The 21,583-nt window shown below is 41.0% G+C and overlaps 1 protein-coding gene across 1 annotated transcript; it reads left to right on the top strand.

Annotated features, from left to right (window-relative positions):
- The first annotated feature begins 546 nt into the window (after positions 1–546).
- cpe (carboxypeptidase E) lies at positions 547–18,699 on the top strand. The gene is made up of 9 exons (XM_080880971.1): positions 547–934; positions 10,066–10,262; positions 10,452–10,619; positions 11,599–11,716; positions 12,334–12,516; positions 13,543–13,682; positions 14,243–14,342; positions 14,536–14,654; positions 17,523–18,699. The coding sequence occupies exons 1-9, from the start codon at positions 694–696 to the stop codon at positions 17,619–17,621; spliced, it is 1,365 nt and encodes a 454-aa protein (XP_080737097.1). The 5' UTR covers positions 547–693; the 3' UTR covers positions 17,622–18,699.
- Positions 18,700–21,583: the final 2,884 nt, after the last annotated feature.

The following is a 21,583-nucleotide window of genomic DNA, read 5'->3' on the forward strand; positions in this document are numbered from 1 at the left end:
GGCTGAACCAGGCTCAGGCAGGGGCAGCGATCCTTGCCATGCCTCGTTGGGGGTGAGGTTTAGGATTATAGTCCTTAATTTTGCAATATTGAATATTATTGTGTAAAATATCTTCTACAAAAGAAAAAAATGACACAAAAACAAAGCAAAAATGAGCAGGAAATGACAACAGAAGCATCTCAAGCTATAGCAGCATGCATTCTCTAAACTGAATGTGCGTGTTTTAACATAAATAATGCCCTGAAAGAGTTCCTGTAAGGGCCATAATACAAACTTTTTTGTAATATTTTGTCATTTGTGCTTATTCATACTCTTCTACTGACTTATTACGTCCATGCTGCAACCTGCGGGTTGTCTTGTTTACTTTTCGTTCTTTTTCCATCCTCCCTTTTTATTTCTTGTATTATCAATAACGAGTTTTCCTTGTGTATAAGCAATTTAAATAAATCTTGGCTTTTTCAGTTTATTTTGAAAATTATGACAGGATGTGGGGTTGGTTGTGGCTGGCTTTACGCAGTATGTTGACGGGGAGCCTGAGCTCAGGTACAGCGCATCACACTCAGAGGGAAGAGAGAGAGAGGCAGAGGGAAGGATATTTATAGCCTAAAGCGAGGCTGCAGCGCAGAGATAAGGCTCGGAGCCAAGCCGCCGGCAGGCAGGGAGACAAGCTTAGGAAAACGAGGACGCGTCAAAATGAAACACTTCCTTACGGTTGTTATACTCGGGGCTGCGGTAGTCACCCTGGTCAGCGCGGCCAGTACCGACGGGGCGATCTCCTTCGAGTACCACCGCTATGAGGAGCTGCGGAAAGCGCTGGTGTCGGTGTGGCTGCAGTGTCCGACCATCACCCGCATCTATACCATCGGGGAGAGCTTCGAAGGCCGCGAGCTGCTGGTGCTAGAGATGTCCGACAATCCGGGGACGCACGAACCTGGTCAGTTTTACGCAAACACAAAGTCTGTTTCACACCGAACGCGCGGGACCATCACCATCCCCACTCCCTTTGTCCCTGCTTTCTGTCGTGGAATGAACTAATATAAATCCATTACCACCCGCTGGGATAACACAAATACATTATGCACTATTGCGCATAGCAGCAGTTTGGCTATGCCCTCATTTGTGTGTGTGTGTGTGTGTAAAGGTTATAGAAAAATGACTTGTGTCCCCGAGATAACAGCAGAGGAGGAGCGCAGGTGGGTCGTGCTGTGCGTAAAGGGGCGAGCGAGGGCCCCGCTGCATCAGTTCTGATGAATCTAGATAGTGGGATCAGCCGTGCAAAGCCGCCATTTTGCTGATTGATAATGATCTCTTTGCGCTTATCCCGATTCGTGATTCTTAGAAAACACCACAGATCGTGCCGTGACCTATTTGGAGGTGTTTCGAATTAGCCTTTCCAGCTTAAAAAGGAAGTTCAATTCAAAGGAAGGAGGCTTTGACTTAAATGGACCCATTAGTCATTAGCAGGGCTCTACAGTCATTATCATTACATCCCTATCTGCTTCAGTGCTCTGTACTATTTACTGGATGAAACAACAGATGATGAGTTTTACTGATGCGGTGCATTAGGCAAAACAACTACAGATGTGGTTAACCGCGTTTTAGATGCAATCCACCTTCTCCTTTTGCCAAATTTTCCTCTCCTAGATGGGAAACTTCCATTTTGGGAGGAAAGCTGCATCTTCAGACTCATCAGATGGCTTTCCAAAATATTTTAAATACAGAGGGTGTTTGTTCCAGGGCCCCAAATGATCATAAGCTCTGTGGAAAAACGACCGTGGTTAAATTTCCCCGGAATATGAGCCTTTATGCTTTCTTGGAAGGATGTCACTGAAACAATCTTTGGTTTCTTTATTTATTTTTAATCTTTTAGCTCTCTTTTTAAAATGCCAGACTTGGAATCCATGTCTTCATTTGTATATATGATGGTAAACATTAAAAACACCAATCCCTAACTGAGCATTGGCTTGTTTTTCACATACATTAGTAATAAAGTCCTTTTATCATTTTGACCTCTTAATCCAAACCTCACTGCTGACCCGCTCAGACTCATTGGGGTGCTTTAAGTATGGAAACAGTGAGAGGTACACTGCTGGTCCAACCCTAGCCTGTAGTTTATTTAACCTTTAATGAACATTTGGGAATGGTTTAGTGATTCCTAGCCAGCTCTCTCCAAATGGGAGCTTTAGCCATGATCTACTGCAGGAAATAATTAATTTCATTTCAGTAATCCTGAGCTAGAGTTTTCAAAGGAAAGCGGAAACTCGTTATATTGTGGCACAAAGGTAATATTTTGTGGGATTTATTTGTGTGGAGAGGTGTATCTTTTCTATGGGTGTATTTTTGCGTCGTTAATGGTGCACCACAGGTTTGGTGTGCCACTCCGCTCACATGGTCACAGAGTCTAATGACCATACATACTAAATAAGTCTGTAATAGTCCAGTGGGCGTACGCAGGCATGAGTCACAGTAGCGAGCCGTTATTACTACCAGATGAGTTTCCAAGCCGCTACTTCGCTAAACAGGGCTGGGGCCTCCCCTCCTCCTTCAGCCTTTTCCTTTTCCTCCCTTTCCTCCTCTCCCTCTGCATCTCTGCCGAGCAAAACATCCACAGAGGGCAGGAGCACGATGAAACAGAGAAGCGCAGAGGGAGAGGAGCTCCAGATGGGGCAGAGCAGAGTAAGAGGAGGGAACTGCGGATGTGTGACAAGAAGGATAAAACTCAAGCTTCCTTTAAGGCGTCCTGCTCATATTTTATTTGAGCCTGCAGTGTGTTCGAGCTAAGGTGGAGCCAAAATAGCTGTTGCCGGGGCAACAGATCGGCTTAGTGCACTGAGCCGACTAGCGGCTCGTGGTTGGCTGGCTGACTGTCTGGCTCAGGGAAGACCATGGTGATGGTTCTGAGCGGATGCATCTGTCAGTAAGCAGCCATCTGTCATGCGGTGCGGCACTGGACCTGCCTGTAGTCATAAATACTTGTAACACATTAGTATACATTCAGTGCCCATAGTGTGGATGGAGTCTGGATCAGCAGGTCTTTCTATATTTTCAATGGGTCACATTCTCACTCACCAAAACAGACCCCCGAACCCAAATTAGTGCCTGGTTTGCTCTCATTGATTTTGTTTCTCGCCTTTATGTTTGGTTATGTTGCTGGTGAAAAAAAAATCTGTAGCTGACAGCAATGCCTTCCCAGGAAACGAATGAACTCAGCAGAACACGAGGCAGCTAAGACCCACATATTTTCCTGCAGCAGTTTGTTGTCAACAAATCTTTTTAAAAAAAGGAGAGTGAGTAATGGACTGGGGTGTGCCAGGTGGACAGACACATGATTCAAACAAACAATACTGCACTGATTCCGCTGGATGTGCAGGTCTGCCTAGACACTTGTTATCTGACAAGCTTACCATTAAAAAGGGGTAAATGTTGCGTTTCCTGATTCTTTTTGCTGTCCACGGTGATACGACATCACAGGGCAGCGCTTCAGACCTGTTTCGAGTGCCATATATATGCGCTTTCAGCTTGGCATTTCCTTTAACATTGTATGATGGCATGAAAAGTTCAGGACTAGGCTTTTCATGGCTGAAACTACTTGGCATGATATGATACTTGAAAAGGAAACAGGAAGAGTGAAATGATTTGAGGAAAATGGCGTGTTATTCATTTACCGTTGACACCAGCCTGCCAGAAAGTGATCACATGTAGGCTTTTTTAAAAAAAAGTCAAGTATTTTCATTTTTATGTATTCAGGTAGATTCATCATATGCCACTTCTCCACCATCCACCTTTTAAAAGGGAAACTGCTGCATTAAATCTGTCTGAATATAGTTAGGCTACTACCACCGCTTAAACTGTACATAAGAAACACGTGAATGTCCCTCAAAGTGCACATTATGTACTTTTGATACTCAAGGAGCCATTTGAGGATTGTTATTCAAACTAAAGGATTTGAATGCTTCCATCATTTGAAGGAGTCTGAATCTCACAGCTGGCTTATATTTAAGCTAAAAGCTTCTTTTCATCAGGGGAAATGAGGCTCTGGTTAAACTCTTTTGGCTCTCATGTCTGGAACCATTTACAATGTTTCTAACACCAGTAGGAGAAACCCTATATTGTAATATGCTTGGCTTTGTCTGAAGGTGAAAAAAATATGTCAGTATGAGGTACTGCTTGATCCAATCTGCTGTAGACCATCTCACGAGGTGGAAGATGTCATAAGACTGCACGGCCGTCTGTTTTATGATACGACAGTGAAAGTGTGAAATCCCCAGTGAGCACAGACTGAGATGCCCGGTTAAAGCATATAACAGGCAGACACACCGCTGAATATAACATATCAGATGACACTGGGTGTGTTGACTATAACCTGTCCTTTTCAATGCTACACGCTCCTGTTAGAAGACATTACGGTGGAGGGGAAGGGGATCTAAAATGAGGACATTTTGCTTCGTGTAGAGATGGTGAAAACAGCCGAGAGACAAGAGGTGCTGATGGGAAAAGGAGCTAAAAATGACAGGAATGATAATTGAAAAAACAGGAGCGTCACAGGAGTGCAAGTGTGATGAGGGTGAAGAAGAACACGGGGAGAATAAGGGAACAGCAGAAATGGAAAAAAATGGATGAAAGAAAGGCCAAGGCATCAGCCAGAGGTCATTCATTATACATCAGACACCCACAGCCATCTACCACCTCCTCCTCATTCTTCGCCTTCACTCTGCTCTGACATGTTTTTCCTCCATCTTCCACTGTCAGCTTTGCTTTTATTCTCACCCTTTCCTACACTTTTTTGTTCTTTGTTCCTTTTTTTTCCTCTCTTGATATTTTATTTATTTTTTGTTTCTTCATTTGCAGTTTATTTTTGTGTGGCTTCACAGCCGACATGTAGGCACTTCTCTCCCATGTCTTCAATCGTGGAATCCTGAAAGATTTTGATGATGTCCATGTCCTAAAAACACAAAAATCAAAAAACCCAGTCTGCTTCTAACACTTGTCAGTTTCTGAGGTATGTACAGAAGAGCAGATCCTTTTTCTTTTTCCCTTTTGGCAGGCGTCGGTTATAAGCAACTATAGCTCCCACAGGCTGTGAGAGTGCTCTTTCAGGAGAGCACAGCCATTAATGTGTAAATGAGAGGCAAAAATTGCACAAGTTCTATGTTATAGACTACAAATGTAGAGGCTTTGAAATCTTGGACGTGAGTTGTTGTGTTCTGAAAACAGTTTCACAGGTTTTTAGAAAGGTGTTTAGACACCAGCAGAAACTGGTGCATTCACGGGGGATAGGGGGAATCAAGCATTTACAGACTACAGCAGCGAATGAGCATCCGCATACCAAGAATTTTTTTATCGATGCCCATCCAAAAGAATCTAAAGCAAAGACTATAGATTAAAGATAATTGTCAGAATAAAAAATGACTTCATGTGGTAGAAATAAACTGAGCACTGGTGAGCTTTCTCTTGTCTTTGTCCATGTGTCTGTAATGTGAGCGTGTATATGAGTGTGTTTGTGTACCCAGGCACGAGACAGACGGACAGATGCGGAGTGAGAGTCTGTTTACTCGCTCTCCCAGTTCATTTATCTCCCTTAGAACCTGCCCCTGGCAGGGTTGCCACGACGACTGAGAGCGTGCTTAATGTGGTCATTCCCAAATGACGTTTGTAGCTGCAGCCATAATTACTCGGTCGCCTAGGAGACTTTAGTGCTGCTGATCATTTGTGACAAAGGTCGGAGGATGCATTGGATTTTGGCAGCGTCACATGTGTCATATTAACCTTTAGCAGCAGGGAGTGATTTAAAGTTAAAGAGCATTTGGAAACTCAAGTTTTTACTGAAGTTAAGTTGTGATATGTAAAATCCATGAAAACAGAGAAAGATGATGTGATGTTCTTCTTAATCAATTAGTTAGACTAAATTTTTAATGGTTTCATCTTCACCTCATTTGAATCACTGTAAAGTGAATCTGTTTTGGCTTTGGGATGTTTTCCACATGAAGGATGTGGCTGATCTGGACCTTTGTCATATTTTACATACTAGTAAAACCTGTTCAGCCTTACAAATTAAATATTAACTGCTTTTGTGAGTATCATATGTGGACTACTTAAAACATGTATGTACAAAAGTCTTGCACCAACCCTTGTTTCTTCTTTTCAGTTCAGCTGAATTGAATTTATATACTGTAGCACCAGTTCAAAACAACAGGAGTCCAACTTTCTTTTAATAGTTCTTTTAATTTGTAATAGTTCTCCAGACTTTCTGAAAGTCTTTTAAAGTTCTTCTTTTGACATTAGCTGCTTTTTCACTCATTTTTAATCCAGTCCTTGTACCTGGCTATTTTCAGATGGATGAAGAATCAGATACATCTTTTGTTTGCTAAGCAACTTAACACTGATCTATGAATCACTGAAGCACAAAAAGGCACCTTAGTCAAGAGGTGAACCGGTGTTTACATGTACCAGATGACTTAGCAAACATCCAGTTTAAAATTGTATCTGAATGCACTTTGTTACTAGCAACCTATCAAAAAACCTCATCATCTGTTCTAATTTCAAAGATAACAGATGGAATTATGATTTTGATACACTATATAATACCATCAGAAAGGCATCTGAAGGTTAACAGCGTTATGACAATGATCCCAGTACATAAAAACCATACCTGGATAGAAAAAAAACACAGTCAAGGATTGGCCTCCCAGAGCCTGGTGCATTGTGGGATCATCTTGACAGAGAACAGAACAAAAGGCACCAAACATCCAAAGAAGAGCATCGAGTGTCCTTGAAGAAGCCTGGAAACTGTTCCTGAAGACTACTTAAAGAAGTTAGAAGAAAACTGCCAACGAGAGTTCAGGCTGTGTTGAGGAACAAATGTGGTCACACCACATATTCACTTTCAAGCTTTAAAATAAAAAGAAACAACGGATGAATTCACATAGGAATGTTTCCTGTTATGAACTAATGCTATCACAGGTGACGTCTTACATTTCAGAAGTGAAGGGTCTCAGCTACATCAGTTTCATATGTTGAAAAATCCACATTTACAGTTTCATGTGTGAGCAGTTTTTTACGCGGGTGTCAGAGTTAAAGCTCATTCTGACCTTAACAGAAAAGAGGAATAGATTGAGAAATAAGGGGGAGGGTTTGCATGTGTAAAAACAGAACAGATGGAGCTGTTATGAAGTGTTAATGAGGGTGAATCTGCAAAAAAACATATGAAAACAAATGACAGTACTCCTCATGTCACCTCATAACTAGCTACATGAGTCTGCACATATATGGGTTCTAAATAAACATGCACAGCTCTGTAGTCTGCATGCTAACATGGAGTTCAACAGCATAAAAGCATGTTTCGTAAGGGAGACGGGAAATGTCTCACGATACTGAGCATCTGTTTAATAGCTTGAAACACAGTAACTCATTTTTTGGCTGAATGCAACATCAAAGTGTGTGTGTTTGAGTGTGTGTGCACATGCATATGGCAGCTCTGTCGGGCTTCTGAAGGCTGTAAAAACAAAAACATCCAGCAACGCCAGGACAGAAAGAGTTAATTGCAGGCTTGAAATCATTAGTAGCAACTGTGAGGAGATTCAAACATTTAAAAATAACCTGACTACCAGATGTGGCTGGGTGGTGTGTGTGTGTATTACTCACGCATGAAGCTGCTGGCGTTACTCTACAAATACATGAAGAGTACAGCCAAAATGGATTTAAAAAGTCTTGAAAGCATTTTATACAATAATTTAGTTGTAGAAGAATATATATAAGATACACAGAATAATAATAGTCATTATTCTTTAGTGGAAAAATAAGGACAACGAAATGACCCAATCAGGGTAGAAGGAAGAACAATAAAAACACAGTTCTCAGTAAAACCAGCACCCTGCAGCGATTTGGCTTCAGCACACTTGGATACTCGCTTGCTTTTCAACATCTGCCATTCTCAAACTACATTTTATAACTTGTAACCGATCTGAACAAAAGACTTTGTTCTCGTGCAGCCACAGAAAGCCATTAATCTTCGATTCATAGCCAATCAAAGAATGTTTACAGCTCGCTGCAGCTCATACGTTTTCTTCTTTGTCATTTTGTTAAAGGGCTTTAAATAGGTCCAATTTCAAACTTGTCCGTGTTTTGTATATATTTGTATAGATGAAGAGCCTAATTAGTATCTAAAACAGATGGTGGGATCATGTGGGTTTATTACAAGGCAAATTCACTGGGCTCAAGACAGAAATAGCTTTTAGATATGAAAGCAAGATCACCTTTGATAAAGAAAAGCAGATGCAGTTTTTCTACCCACGCACTGACGTGGCCAATAACAGTAAATCCACCAAATGGTACAGTGTGTATTTTTAGATAAATACAAAGAAAGGAACCAAATTTAGAATCAACTCAGATCCAAGGTTCTCAAAAACAGGACAGGATGTTGAAATGTGCAAAACATAATCAGGATATCAGACTATGACCCTGGCGCAATACAGTAATATGTGTATTAAACACAGACGTTCAGTGAGCAAGGATAAAAGTACATTTCTTAAAGATTTGTCATCCAGTCACACAGGTCTAGATGCTGACTGGTAACTGTTCAGTTAGGACTAATGTGTATCCCCTGATCATTTGGTGAGGGGTGAAATTGCTCTACCAAAAATCATCTTGCGTTGAGGCAATGTTGCCTGCAAACACTCAGCATTTACTTTTCAAGCTGTAGGGAAAAATTAGAAAAACTGACACAAAGCAGAAACATAAGCCGTCCACCTTCACAGTTAAAGTTGCATCTTTTTGGTCTCAGTGGTAAGCACATCTTTTACTTTTTCTTTCTTTTTTTTAAATACTGCTTAATAAGTTGTTGGTGAGTGTTTGCAGACAAGGTGGCAAGTTTCCATGACAACTACAAGTGACCAGTACACAGTTTTTACTGTTGACAAATCCATTATTTACAAAACATAAATGTTTTAAAAATCTGAAATGTAACTGATAACAAATGAGTGGCTGCGGCTCTGGAGGTAAGCAGGTCATCTAATAATCGCCAGGGTTGGTGGTTTGATCCTTGGCTGTTACAGTCTGCATGCCAAACTGTCCTCATCAGATTGTGAATGCGTGTGAATGTTACAAAGAAGGAAAAAAGTGCTCGTATGATTGTGTGTGTGTGAACGAGACTTGTTGTTTGAAGTGCTTTGAGTGGAAAAGTTGAAATAAGAAGCAGTCCATTTGCCATTTACCCACTTTTCTGGTGATCTGAAGAGCTCACTGTGGTGAAGATTGGCTTGTAAAACCTTTAAAAGCTTTTGAAAAAAATCCAAAATTAGATTGGCATTTGAACCTGCCATGTACGGCCTCCTGCCTCATTTCAGACAAACACCTTCATATTTAATAGACGTAAAAGACGTAATAATAAAATACTATCCCCAAGTGTAAAATACACTGATAATTTGGTAACTGGAATGACTTTAAGTGACTTTGTTAATTAGTAGGTTTTAATCAATCATCAGTAATCATAGTTGGTGACTGTTAATCAGTGATTTGGGGAATTAATTTTGGTGTTTTGAGTTAAATTCTCTCTCAAACCCATCATCAGCAGGCTCCTCGGTGCCACGTGTCTGACAGAACAGTGTGTGACACAGTCGCTGCTTAATCCACTGTGTCTCTCTCATTATTGTCCAGAGGAGCACTGGGCTCGACGTTTGATACGATGTAACCTTTCTGTTGATGAGTCAGTGTGTTCGTCACTCCTTGAGCGTGGACGTCCTCTGTGTCCACGATAACTTCCATAACAAATCATAATGCGACCTGTTTGGTCCCGAGGAGATAACAGATTGTTTCCATGATGGTTTCCCGCTATAGTGTCGATGTGGCCAGCTGTATGTGTGCATTTTTTTCTTTTTGTGAGATTACGTGAGAGTGGTTTATGCTGATTCATTGTCAGCTTTGTCAAATCCTCCTCCTTTGTGAGATGTGTGTTCAGTTCTGCCTCTCGGCCAAAAACCTGCTCTTCACAACAGGGATGGTTACATTATGTCCAGTCACAGTTACGTCTGTGTGACAGTGACTCAACAGGAGCCTTCTGGTTTCTTGCAGGTGAGCCTGAGTTTAAATACATCGCCAACATGCATGGCAACGAGGCGGTGGGCAGAGAGCTGCTCATCTACCTGGCTCAGTACCTGTGCAACCAGTACCAGCAGGGCAACGAGACCATCATCGATCTCATCCACAACACCCGCATCCACCTCATGCCGTCAATGAACCCCGACGGCTTTGAGAAAGCCGCCTCACAGGTGAAGAAACAGCACGTAAAAATCACTTTTTGAACTTTACGTCTGGACAGTTTAAGCTTGCAGCCCTGCAAACAGTCATTTAGGAACCACAAGTCTTTAAATTACACCTACACAGCAAGAGCAGCATCTATTAAAGCTCCAGACACTGTCTTTTAATCTGTCCCCATCTCATTTCTGTTTACTGTGCAGCCCGGAGAGATTAAGGACTGGTTTGTGGGCCGCAGTAATGCGCAGGGGGTGGATCTAAATCGTAACTTCCCTGATCTGGACCGCATCATCTACATCAACGAGCGGGAAGGCGGAGCCAACAACCACCTGCTGCAGAACATGAAGAAGGCTGTGGATGAAAACACCAAGGTAAAACAAACTGACTTACTGATTACAGGATAAGGTGGCCGTTATTTCTTACTTACCATGAAAAGACTGAAGTAGCAATAATAATGCTAAGACTCAAATGTTTGAGTCTTATTCACCCTTTCTGTGTCACTCAGAAACAAGCTAATTCAAGCTATGTAATAAATATGCTTATATAAGTTCATTAATAAATGATATTAACATTGAGAACTTTATTTTAAATATTTTTAAGAAATGTTGCACAGAAAGGAATAAATAGTCCATTTGCTCTGGTCTGTTTTCATGTGTGGATTGCTGAACATCTGTGGGTATCTACGGGACATTTACAGTAGAAGGATGGAAAATGTGAGGTTGAACCAAAGCTGCTATAATCAAAAGTGTATAATATAACAAAGCTAGTAAATGAATGGCTAAATGAAGGGTTGCCAGCTCAGTGGGGAATCAAAATCCCCCCAAAATTGACCCTTGGTATAGTGGGGTGTCCACTGTGTGTGTGTGTGTGTGTGTGTGTGTGTGTGTGGGTGGCATTTTTTGTGTGTGCATGTGCAGAAATGATGAATTGATAACTAGCAATTCAAAAATGGCATTTTCATTTATTATTACCCCTTTCATGTTCATTCATCAAAAGTAACCAAATTTGATGGGAAATCCTTTGAATATTAAGTAATTTGATTACTTGTAAATTCTAATTTTGTGACATACGTACATGAAATTTAATGGAATCTAATCAAATTAAATTGACTTGACTGGCATGCATTCAGTTTATACCAAGCATATTTTCCTTAATGATTAATCAGTTGAATAAATACAACTTTGATTTGATATATTTCAACTGCATTTTATTCAAAATTATTGTACCATGTTTATTGAGGGTCAAGAATCCTTTTTTTGAGTTTGTGTAGGTCGAAGGTGATATTGCTTTAGACATTTATTATCTAAACATTATTGTAATTGTAATTTTTTTAATGTTTCACATTTGCAGCTGGCTCCAGAGACCAAGGCTGTGATCCACTGGATCATGGACATCCCCTTCGTCCTCTCGGCAAACCTGCATGGAGGAGACGTTGTGGCCAACTATCCATATGATGAAACCCGCACTGGTACACACACACACACACACACACACACACACACACACACACACACACACACACACACACACACACACACACACACACACACACACACACAGTATAAGGACATTTATATCACATTTTAGAGTCCATTTGAGTTTTATTGAAGCCTATTCCCTCCACTGAAAAGAAAAAAACATTATAAAACACTGGCGCTGCTCTTCATCATCATCATCGCAGATATGATTCCTGATGATGCGACCCAAATATCCACATTTAAAACTTCCCAAACAGAGCAAGTGAAGTTTTTGCTTCGCCTTTAGTAGAAGAGATCACTCCCACACCTGTTTTTCCTGTTTGGGTTGTTAAACTGTATGTAAACTGTTCCTTTCTTTCATGTGAGGATGTTTATCAAGATAAATATTTGAACCGTTTATGTAACAGCAAACATTTTAGTCCCTTTTCTTTAGAATGCCGTAAATTTGATTTAAATCAGATGGAAAATCTTTCCACCGGCCGGTTCCTCTGCGTCATCGCTCAAAGCAAACAAAATGTGTTGAGCAGGCACACGTTTTCTGCTAACACTTCATCATAGCCGCTCTCTAAATGGCGAGCGCTTGTTTGTTCTCTTTCCTCTCATTAAGGATCCACGCATGAGTACAGCGCCAGTCCGGATGATGTGATGTTCAAGTCTTTGGCTAGAGCCTACTCCATGTATAACCCCGTCATGTCCGATCCTCACCGAGCCCCGTGTCGCAAGAACGATGACGACTCCAGCTTCAAAGACGGCATCACTAACGGCGGGGCCTGGTACAGTGTGCCTGGAGGTAAGAGGCAACTAAAGCATACCTCTCAATAAGGACTTTCTCCCTTGATTGCTCAGTATGGCCAAGCCACCAGCTCTCAGAAGAGTCCTGGTTGCGCCAAACCTCTTCCATCTGAGGCGTCTGTGCTCATGGGAACTCTGATGCAGCAGAAAAGTTTTTGTAGGCTTCCCCAGATCTGGGCTTTGCAACAACCCTGTCTCTGAGCTCTCTAGGCTGTTAATTTGAGCTCACAGTTTTTGCTGTGATATGCATTGTCAGCCACGAGGCCTTCTATAGAGAGGCAATTAAATTTACCACAGGTGGACTTCAGTCAAGGCGTAGAAATGTCTCAGCAACGGTCAAGAGAAACTGGAGGGATTGAGCTAATATGTTTTTTTGCAATAGGCTTGAATTCTTATGTAGATGTTACCAAAAGCGGGCAGTATGGTGGCACAGTGGTTAGCACTGTTGCCTCACAGCAAGAAGGTCCTGAGTTCAATTGCACCATCAGGTCTTTCTTTCTTTCTGTGTGCAGTTTCCATGTTCTCCCTGTGCTTGCGTGGGTTCTCTTGAGGTACTCTGCCTTCCTCCCACAGTCCAAAGACATGCAGTTATTGGGGTTAGGTTAACTGGTTATTCTAAATTGCCCATAGGTGTGAATGTCTGTCTGTATGAGTTAGCCGTGCGACAGACTGGTGACCTGCCCAGGGTGTACCCTGGCTCTCACCCTAAGACTGCTGGGATAGGCTCCAGTGTGCCCGCAACCCTGAAAAGCCAAAGAGAATGGAAGGATGTTACAAAAATTCTGTTTTCAGTTTGTCCGTATGGGGTAGTGTGTGTAGATTAATGAGGAAAAAAAGAATTGATGGCATCATGCTGCAACATAACAAAACTGAACAAGGTGACGTGGGTGTGAAGACTTTCTCAAGTCACTGTATTTAACTATGTATATTGTTTTCAGGTAAATGGTTAACCCATTTTCAAATATATAATCCTGAATTCTGTTGACTTTTTCGGTTTTGCTTTCTTTCTCTCTGCGGTTTACAGGAATGCAGGATTTCAACTATCTCAGCAGCAACAGTTTCGAGATCACTCTGGAGCTCAGCTGCGACAAGTTCCCCAATGAGGAAACGCTGAAGAGCTACTGGGAGCAGAACCGCAACTCGCTCGTCAACTACATCGAGCAGGTAGGCAGGACTCTAAATACAGATGCCATAAATCACGGTTTGCAGTCTCTTCCATTTGCACAGCTGACCCAGAGACAATACCAATGCTTGCAATCTCAAGTCTATAAGTGCTAATGCTTGAAATAAACTGCAAAATGTGTCATCTATAAGAGCAAAATTGACCTTCACAGTCACAACATATTTTCAGATCATAGGTTGGATCTGGCAGGATTTATGTGACTAATTCTGCTAATGGAGGTGAAAGAATCGTGACTTTGATGGTAAAAAGGAACCACATAATCGGACACGTAATGCAGCCTCACGCCGTCAGAGTTGCAACTGCCCATCCAGACGTCAGACACTAATTTGTGGTGATGCCACTTCTTCCTTTGTTTGCTCACAAGAGATTGCTCAACCAGAAAAAGCTCTATATTTATTAAATGCTCAATGCTCTGCTGAGGACACTGTTACATTACATCTTCTCCACCAAAAACGAACAAATCTTTTACACCTGAAAAAATGCTGCCATCAGTCCTAGAGGGAACATGTTCTTCACGTGTCAATGTGCGCATTGTGTGCAGGTTCACCGTGGTGTTAAGGGCTTTATCCGTGACCTTCAGGGCAACCCTATTTCCAATGCCACTGTATCTGTGGAGGGTATTGACCATGACATCACCACAGGTAAATTCACACAATTCACAAAGCACAAGTGCTATCACAGCTTTTGCTTGCTCCATGTGAGAAATATAACGGAGAGATGGTGCAATGCCTCCATCTCGTGGATAGTGTGGGTACTGCAGTTGTTGCTCGGAGCTGCTCTGAGCATCAGTGTGTTGGTTAAACACATTTTAATAAGACAATCTGTATTTTATAGCCAAAGATGGAGACTATTGGCGCCTACTGGCTCCAGGAAACTACAAAGTGGCAGCCTCTGCCCCTGGATACCTGACTGTCATCAAGAAGGTGGCTGTACCCTACAGCCCTGCAACCAGGGTAAGACACACAAACAAATGACCCATCACATTCCCTGTGGGGTCCTTTATCTTTCCAGAAGGTAACCTGAGTGGAAGTTTCCCAGCCATATTTTCTGGATCTCTAAACCCTACACCTATATGAAAATATACAATCTAGAATAAGTCACTGAACCTTGGTCCCTCCAGCAGACACCACAAACACATCAGATGCTGGATGTCTGACTAATGTTGGCACCGCCTACGTAATAATGTAAGGTCTCGGTTGAAGTGTCTGTTCACAATAAGCCACTAAACGTTTAACAGCTGTTAAGTGCTTAGTATGAGTAACAAAGGGAGGAGAGTTTGTTCACTCAGAAGCCCTCATGTCAAGCTGCATAGGACGGAATTTGTAGGGCAGAATTTTTAAAGTCTGCAAGCTACCAAGTGAGTCTGCAGCAGAAAAATGATTATGAGTATTTAAACTGAATTCTATTCAAAATCAGTCTGGATTGCATATTCTTGATAAAAGATATCAGAGTCTCTATTTTTTTTCTTCTTACCAGCCCTGTTAACAATCTTAAGATTGCCCAGATTAATTTCTAGAGAACCAGTTGTTTTCCTGTCATGGAGGATGCTTTAGTTTATCAACTAATAGCTAAAGAATCTTTTCAAAGCTTCCAGTTGCATCACAGAGTCTTTATTATCAGATGGAATCAGTTCTGCTATTTTTGAACTTCTGCCCAGACTTTTCAGGACATTAAAAACAAGGACAAACAGATGAAAAAGCTGAAGTAATAACTGCACTAAACACTGCTGGAACTGTGCAAATTTTAAAAGAGAATGAATCGCGCACTGAAGGCACAGGAAAATGGCTACTTTTAGAGACCTTCATAGATTTCTTTTTGACATACAAGACATTTTTATCCTTTTTTCAGATGTCTGCGCTTATAGATTGCATTCGATTTTATTGCATATGTGCAATGACAGTAAAGATGTTATTATTATGTTGATATGGTCTCATATGGGGGGTCATGATAACCCTGTTAGTGTTTTAAGATAAGATCTGGTGTCAGTTGTAGTTTAATAGAATTGTCTTCCAACCGGCCCTGTCCTGGTCGATGGTGCTGCTACATCGCTGTTCGATGCTGCGATCTGTTCTGAGTCAGTAAAAGCCTGGAGAGAGATCAAAGAAAGCAGTGATATTCATCTACATGTGGCCACCTGTAACTGTGGATTAAGTGCGATGACACCAACTGAGCTCAAGAAGTGCAGAAAACCTATCATATAGACCAAATACACCTATCATAGTTTATATGTTAAACTTCAACATATAAACGACTCGTGTGTCATACTGAAACGTTTGGTGTGATTCCGGTAAATACAGCTCCAGTATTCCTTTTAACCTAGAGGTATGAGCAGGAGAGCAATGTGTCATGACTTAGCAAATTCTGAACATTTTAGTGACCAATAAATCACTGTGATTTTTACTTTCCACAATAATAAGTTTCCACAATAAAACACACCTTTCAGCTTTTCATGTATTTTGAAATTGTTTTTTTTTTTTTGGAGACCTGGAGTGTAAATGTGCCTGTTTCTAAAACCCTTTGGATCATCTTCTGTTCCGTCTGTAGACGTGACAATAAACACAAAAAGGTTCTGCTATTCTTTATAGAGCAGGTTTGAGATGTATTTTTTTCATTTCCAAAAAACTACCGTATTTCCCGGACTACAAAGCGCACCTGAATATTAGCCGCACAAGCTAAAATCAGGGGAAAATCCTGTTTTGTACATACATTAGCCGCACCTGACTAAAAGCCGCAGGTGTTTCAATGTTGACTTATCATATGTAAGAGAATATGCACAAAGGGAATTGTCAGGAAAGAGATGGCTGTTTGGAGACACACCCCCTTTTATTAATATTTTGAAAAACAAGTTATGGGTACATATTTGCACATGTAGTACATAACAGTAACCTACAGCACACCAGAAAAATAGATTCGGACTACCTTTTAGGCTCAGGTGCAGTGACACGGCTTTAACAAGAAGAAAAGTCAGTCATTCACCATCTTTCTCTTCTTCCTGCGCTCTAAAACCACCAAAGTCCTCTTCTCCAATGTCGGAAACGAACAGGCTCAGGATGGCTTCGTCATCCACTCTCCGCTTCTCTCCTTCGTTGTCACTTTCAAAACCAAAGAAATCCTCGTTGTCAGTGTCAGAGTCGAACACCCTCAGAAGGGCCGTGGCGGTGTCCTCCTCTCCATCATGCAGCAGTCCAGCCCTTCAAAATCCGTTGGTGATCGTGGATCTTTTCCACGCTGTCAGAATCCACCGGTGGAGTTGGGCATAACTTGCTTTTCGCAAGTTTATCGCCGCTCGTCATCCACGCCTCCCGCTGAATGCGTAGCGCTACTTTGAAGTTTGTTTTTCGCGCTACTTCGTACGGCACTACGTTGCCTGGCGGACGGACATGTGACTAACATACCACTCTTGAACCCCGATCCTTCCGCCAGGCAACGTAGTGCCGTACAACAGCGGAACAAACAAAACAAATCGTCTTACGATATGACAAAAATCATGGAAAATCCATAGAAAAGCCGCACCTGACTAAAAGCCGCAGGGTTCAAAGCTTGTGCAAAAAGTAGCGGCTTATAGCCCGACAATTACGGTAATACATATTTTACATATTGGAATTAAAGAATAGCAACAAAATATCCAGTATTGATTCCATCCTAATGCCTGCCTGTCGATACAATCAATGTTTGGATAGAGAAAATAGGAAAAAAAGCAACATTTGAATGAATGAATAGAAAAGTTTCTAGTTAAAGAACAACTTACAAAACCAACACATTAGCTCCAAAGTCCGTTGGATCCTCCTTGGTTCTCAGCTGCTGTATCTTGTGTGTCTCAGGTGGATTTTGAGCTGGAGTCCCTGATGGAGAGGAAGGAGGAGGAGCGGGAGGAGCTGATGGATTGGTGGAAGATGATGTCAGAGACACTGAACTTCTAACGATTTTGTCTCGCTGACGATCGGAGCATCCACAATTCGATGTAATATAGTCAACGTTCTGTGTGCCCGTCCGCTCTGAAAAAGAATATATTGTCTCTTCTTCTACTTCTTTCTTTTGATTGTGTTCTCTCCATTCTTACTTTAATTAATTTTGTTGTTTATTAATGTAAGAGTTTGCCTCACACTCCTGTAGATTGTTTGAATATCCTGCGCGCGCAGTGAAAGACAAAAGGAGGAATTTGCAGGCAACTTGCTGGCAGTGAGATTGGTCTTGACTTCCGTGGTATTGTGTTCTTTATCGTACACGTGATTGGTAACCATGGCACTCACCTATATATCCAATGAATGACTGAGTAATAATGTATGTAAAAGATCTGTTTACATGGTTGCCACATGGCTCTGTCTATAAGTATTCATTTCCCCTCCTGTTTTAAATGTCTCTGTTTCTCCAGGCTTTAGTACCAATACATACACAACGCTACTACACACGAAACCTTCCAAGTCTGAGTAGCTGTAAACACACACTCTGATACTCGTGCTGTTTTTTTCCTGTAAAATAAAGCCGATGTCGCACTACGGTACTGAGATAATCAGGGACATTGAAAACACTGTAAAATCACTGTAAACATCATATTGTAAACAGTCTATACAGGCAAGCTAGTTTCCATATATGTTATTGATGTTACGATTTTTTAAAACTGCAGCACAGCTTTGATTCCAGCACAAGATGAATGGTTATAATATTATAATATATACTGTATTTATGAACTAGGTATAGCAAGAAAAGTTTTTTTTGTAACTAAAAAAATATGAAGAACCACGATCATGACACTAATAAATCAGTCAACCCAAAGCCATTCCTTTGTATGTGCACTACACAGGAAATACTGTAAAACATAACGAAGGAAGATTCATGTTTACTGCAACATGAATCTTTTGAGTGGACAGTTGGCTGACTTACATGGATGCAGTTCACTTCATTTTAGAGCTCAGAAAGGATTTATTGAATTTATGGCTATGGAAATGGTTTAAACAATGTAAAGAATAAACAAATCAATAAAACTCCCCTCTTTATGTTGTCGAACTGCCGTCTGGTCTCTTTTGTTTCAGCTCTTTTTGGGTGAGAGCAACTGCAGTTGTTCACTTCTTAATGAGGCTGATGGATGGGAGCAAATGGGTAAGGCTAAAGCCTTTATTAGGTTTTCATTAAAAGCTCAAAATAGCCCCTCTATTTTGAGCTTTTTACTTTTTTACAGGGATAATTTGGAAAGCATTTGCTGTTTGCAAGGAAATGGAGAAACAGTCCCTAAAAATAGGCCCGATGGCGAGATGCCACAGTGGATTAGAGGGGAAACATTCAGCAGAAGTTTTGCATTAATGCCTCAAATCTGTTAACAAAGTCATTTTATTTATGGTTTCTTTATTTCCTCATGAGCAAAAGAATTTCACTTTATGATGTCAGCTCATCTAACAGCATATAGTTTTAGGTTTTCAGTGCTCACAGCTGTTGCCATAAGGTGTTGCTTACGGATGGTTGGAGAAGTTACCGCCTATAATTATAGCAAACACCCATCCGTGAAATGGTCATATAACAATCACTACTGCAAATTCTGACTTACCAAACCAAGTTTGATGTTCTGGTACAAGCACGTGCCTGTTTGATTATTGTATAAGAAGATGATGTTTGCATTTTAAACATTTTACAGCTCAAATAAGATGAGAATATAAAATTCTGATGTAGATTTCTATTCTGTTTGAGTGCAGCAACGCTGTGCATCTCTCTGACTTGGTAACCTTTTAGCCTTCTCTTTTTTTTATAGAAACAGCTCATTTCTGCATAAACTTAAACTTATGTTATAGTTTATGAATTTATTGGTAAAAAGCAAAAACAATTAAAAAAAATGGGAAGTAAGATCAGTGCAGGAGCTTCTCGATCTTGTATACCAGCAGTATAGCAATGTTCAAACGAGTAAGAAAAAAGAAGTTTTATAAATCAGGATAATAAAAAAATGTTTAATTCAAAAGAAAATGATTTTGTTACATTCAGAATTTCTGTTAAACACTGAATGTAATTATTTTGTTTTTGTAAATATTTTATTAATATTAAGGTTGGTTACAGTGGACATCATCTCTAAATTGTGTTGGCATGGACTCAATTTCTGATGTCAGTTTGACTCTTCTAATCACTTTACATATATCGTTTTTTCCCCCCTTGCACATTAATGCATAGTGCAGTGGATTCATGCAATTTTAGCAACTCCAAACTGAGGTCTAATCAGGCAGAATAAGTGAAAACAGATGTGTGGGTGTGACTGACCTTTAACAAACAGCAATGAGAACAAGTAAGAAACAGTGAGCTTGTGTTTTCATGGATTTGTTCACTTAACCACTTCACTTTGACTGCGCATCTGGTGAGGAGTGACGTTTAACTAATGCTCAGTGTGCCCATATAATGCCTGGCAGATCAGTAATTTCTAAAATACTCATTAACTGAAACCGGCACAAATGACTACGTCACATTCATCTTTATTCCCCATCCTGATGCTCAGATTGAAAGATCTGTTTGTCTCTCCCTCTCCTCTGTGTGCGTGTACGGAGGTGGGTGTGGTCCAGAGAGGACACACCTGTTGTTGGCATGGCAGCTTTTTGTCTTTCAGTGACAGCACTTAAACCTGACTCTTGTCTGCACTCACTTTTAGATTGTGGCTCTACTCACATTCAGCCTGTATAGCTCAGGCATCTTTGAACTGCTTTCCCGACCCCTTTGTCAGCTCACAGTGCTTCTTGAATATATGAGATATATGAGCCAGCCTTGTACTTACCTGTAAATCTGACTGAACCACTCTCACACCAACACTCCCAGAAACGTGCCTGTTCTGTAGCTAAAGGAGGTTGTGATGTTGGCCCTGTGGTAAAAGCCTTTTTGAAACTTACCTGAACGCCTGTCTGGAGATACTTAGCTCAGTGTAACTTTACTTTGATATTACAGCTTATTTATTCTATACCATATATTTACCTCCACAAAGGGCAGATCCGATTTGATTTAAAGCAGCCTGTGTTCACTGACTCAGAAGTCTGTTTTTACAGAAGGACATCTGATATTTCACAGCAGGAAAAACGCTGTCCAGTGCTAAAATTACAGATGGATGAATTCCACCAAGTTTCACGGTTCTGGTTTCTGCTGGCTCGCTTTCCTTCTTTCCTAACTTACAAGGATTTCTGAAAAGATCAGAGCCATCAATAATGTCATTAAAAGCATCTGTGCTTCATATTAGGACTAAAACCTGCTGTCAAAAGACCCCTTCACTTCCAAGTTCTTGGATTGAAATTGCTTGCCTAGTCTAATAAGTTATGAATCTTGAATAAGGGAGGACATAATTTATGTGAGATAGACAAGCCAGTGCCAGTGTTTGACTTCAGCTTTGTGTTTAGATATAAATCTTACTGCGTGCTTGTACATATTGTGCCTTCATATTGGTAGAAAAAAATGGCCTTAAGCATTGTTATCTAACTTTCACTCCCTGCAGTCACACACACACACACACACACACACACACACACACACACACACACACACACACACACACACACACACACACACACACACACACACACACACACCTAGCAAGGGTGGCACTTTTAGTCCAACTATGCGGTTGAATCAGCTGTTTTAGCATTAGATGCTAACTCTGCAGATCAATGGCAACCTCGGTCTATTACTCATACCGACCCTATTAGCATCTGCTATTAGCATCTTGTCATCAATACCATTGATCAAGCTGCTCTGACTTCAGGGCAGAGCGGGACACAGAGGGGACCTGCTGAGAGAGGGAAGAGGACATTAATCTGATCAGTCAAACGTGATATTAGACAGCTCCTCCCTCATCAATAATGCAGGAAGACCTATTTGTTTTGGCACTGGGGCCAGTAAAAATGTGATGACACTGTGCTGGTAATTAGTT

Source organism: Rhamphochromis sp. 'chilingali' (genome assembly GCF_963969265.1).
Source record: "Rhamphochromis sp. 'chilingali' genome assembly, chromosome: 4".
Lineage (NCBI taxonomy): Eukaryota > Metazoa > Chordata > Actinopteri > Cichliformes > Cichlidae > Rhamphochromis > Rhamphochromis sp. 'chilingali'.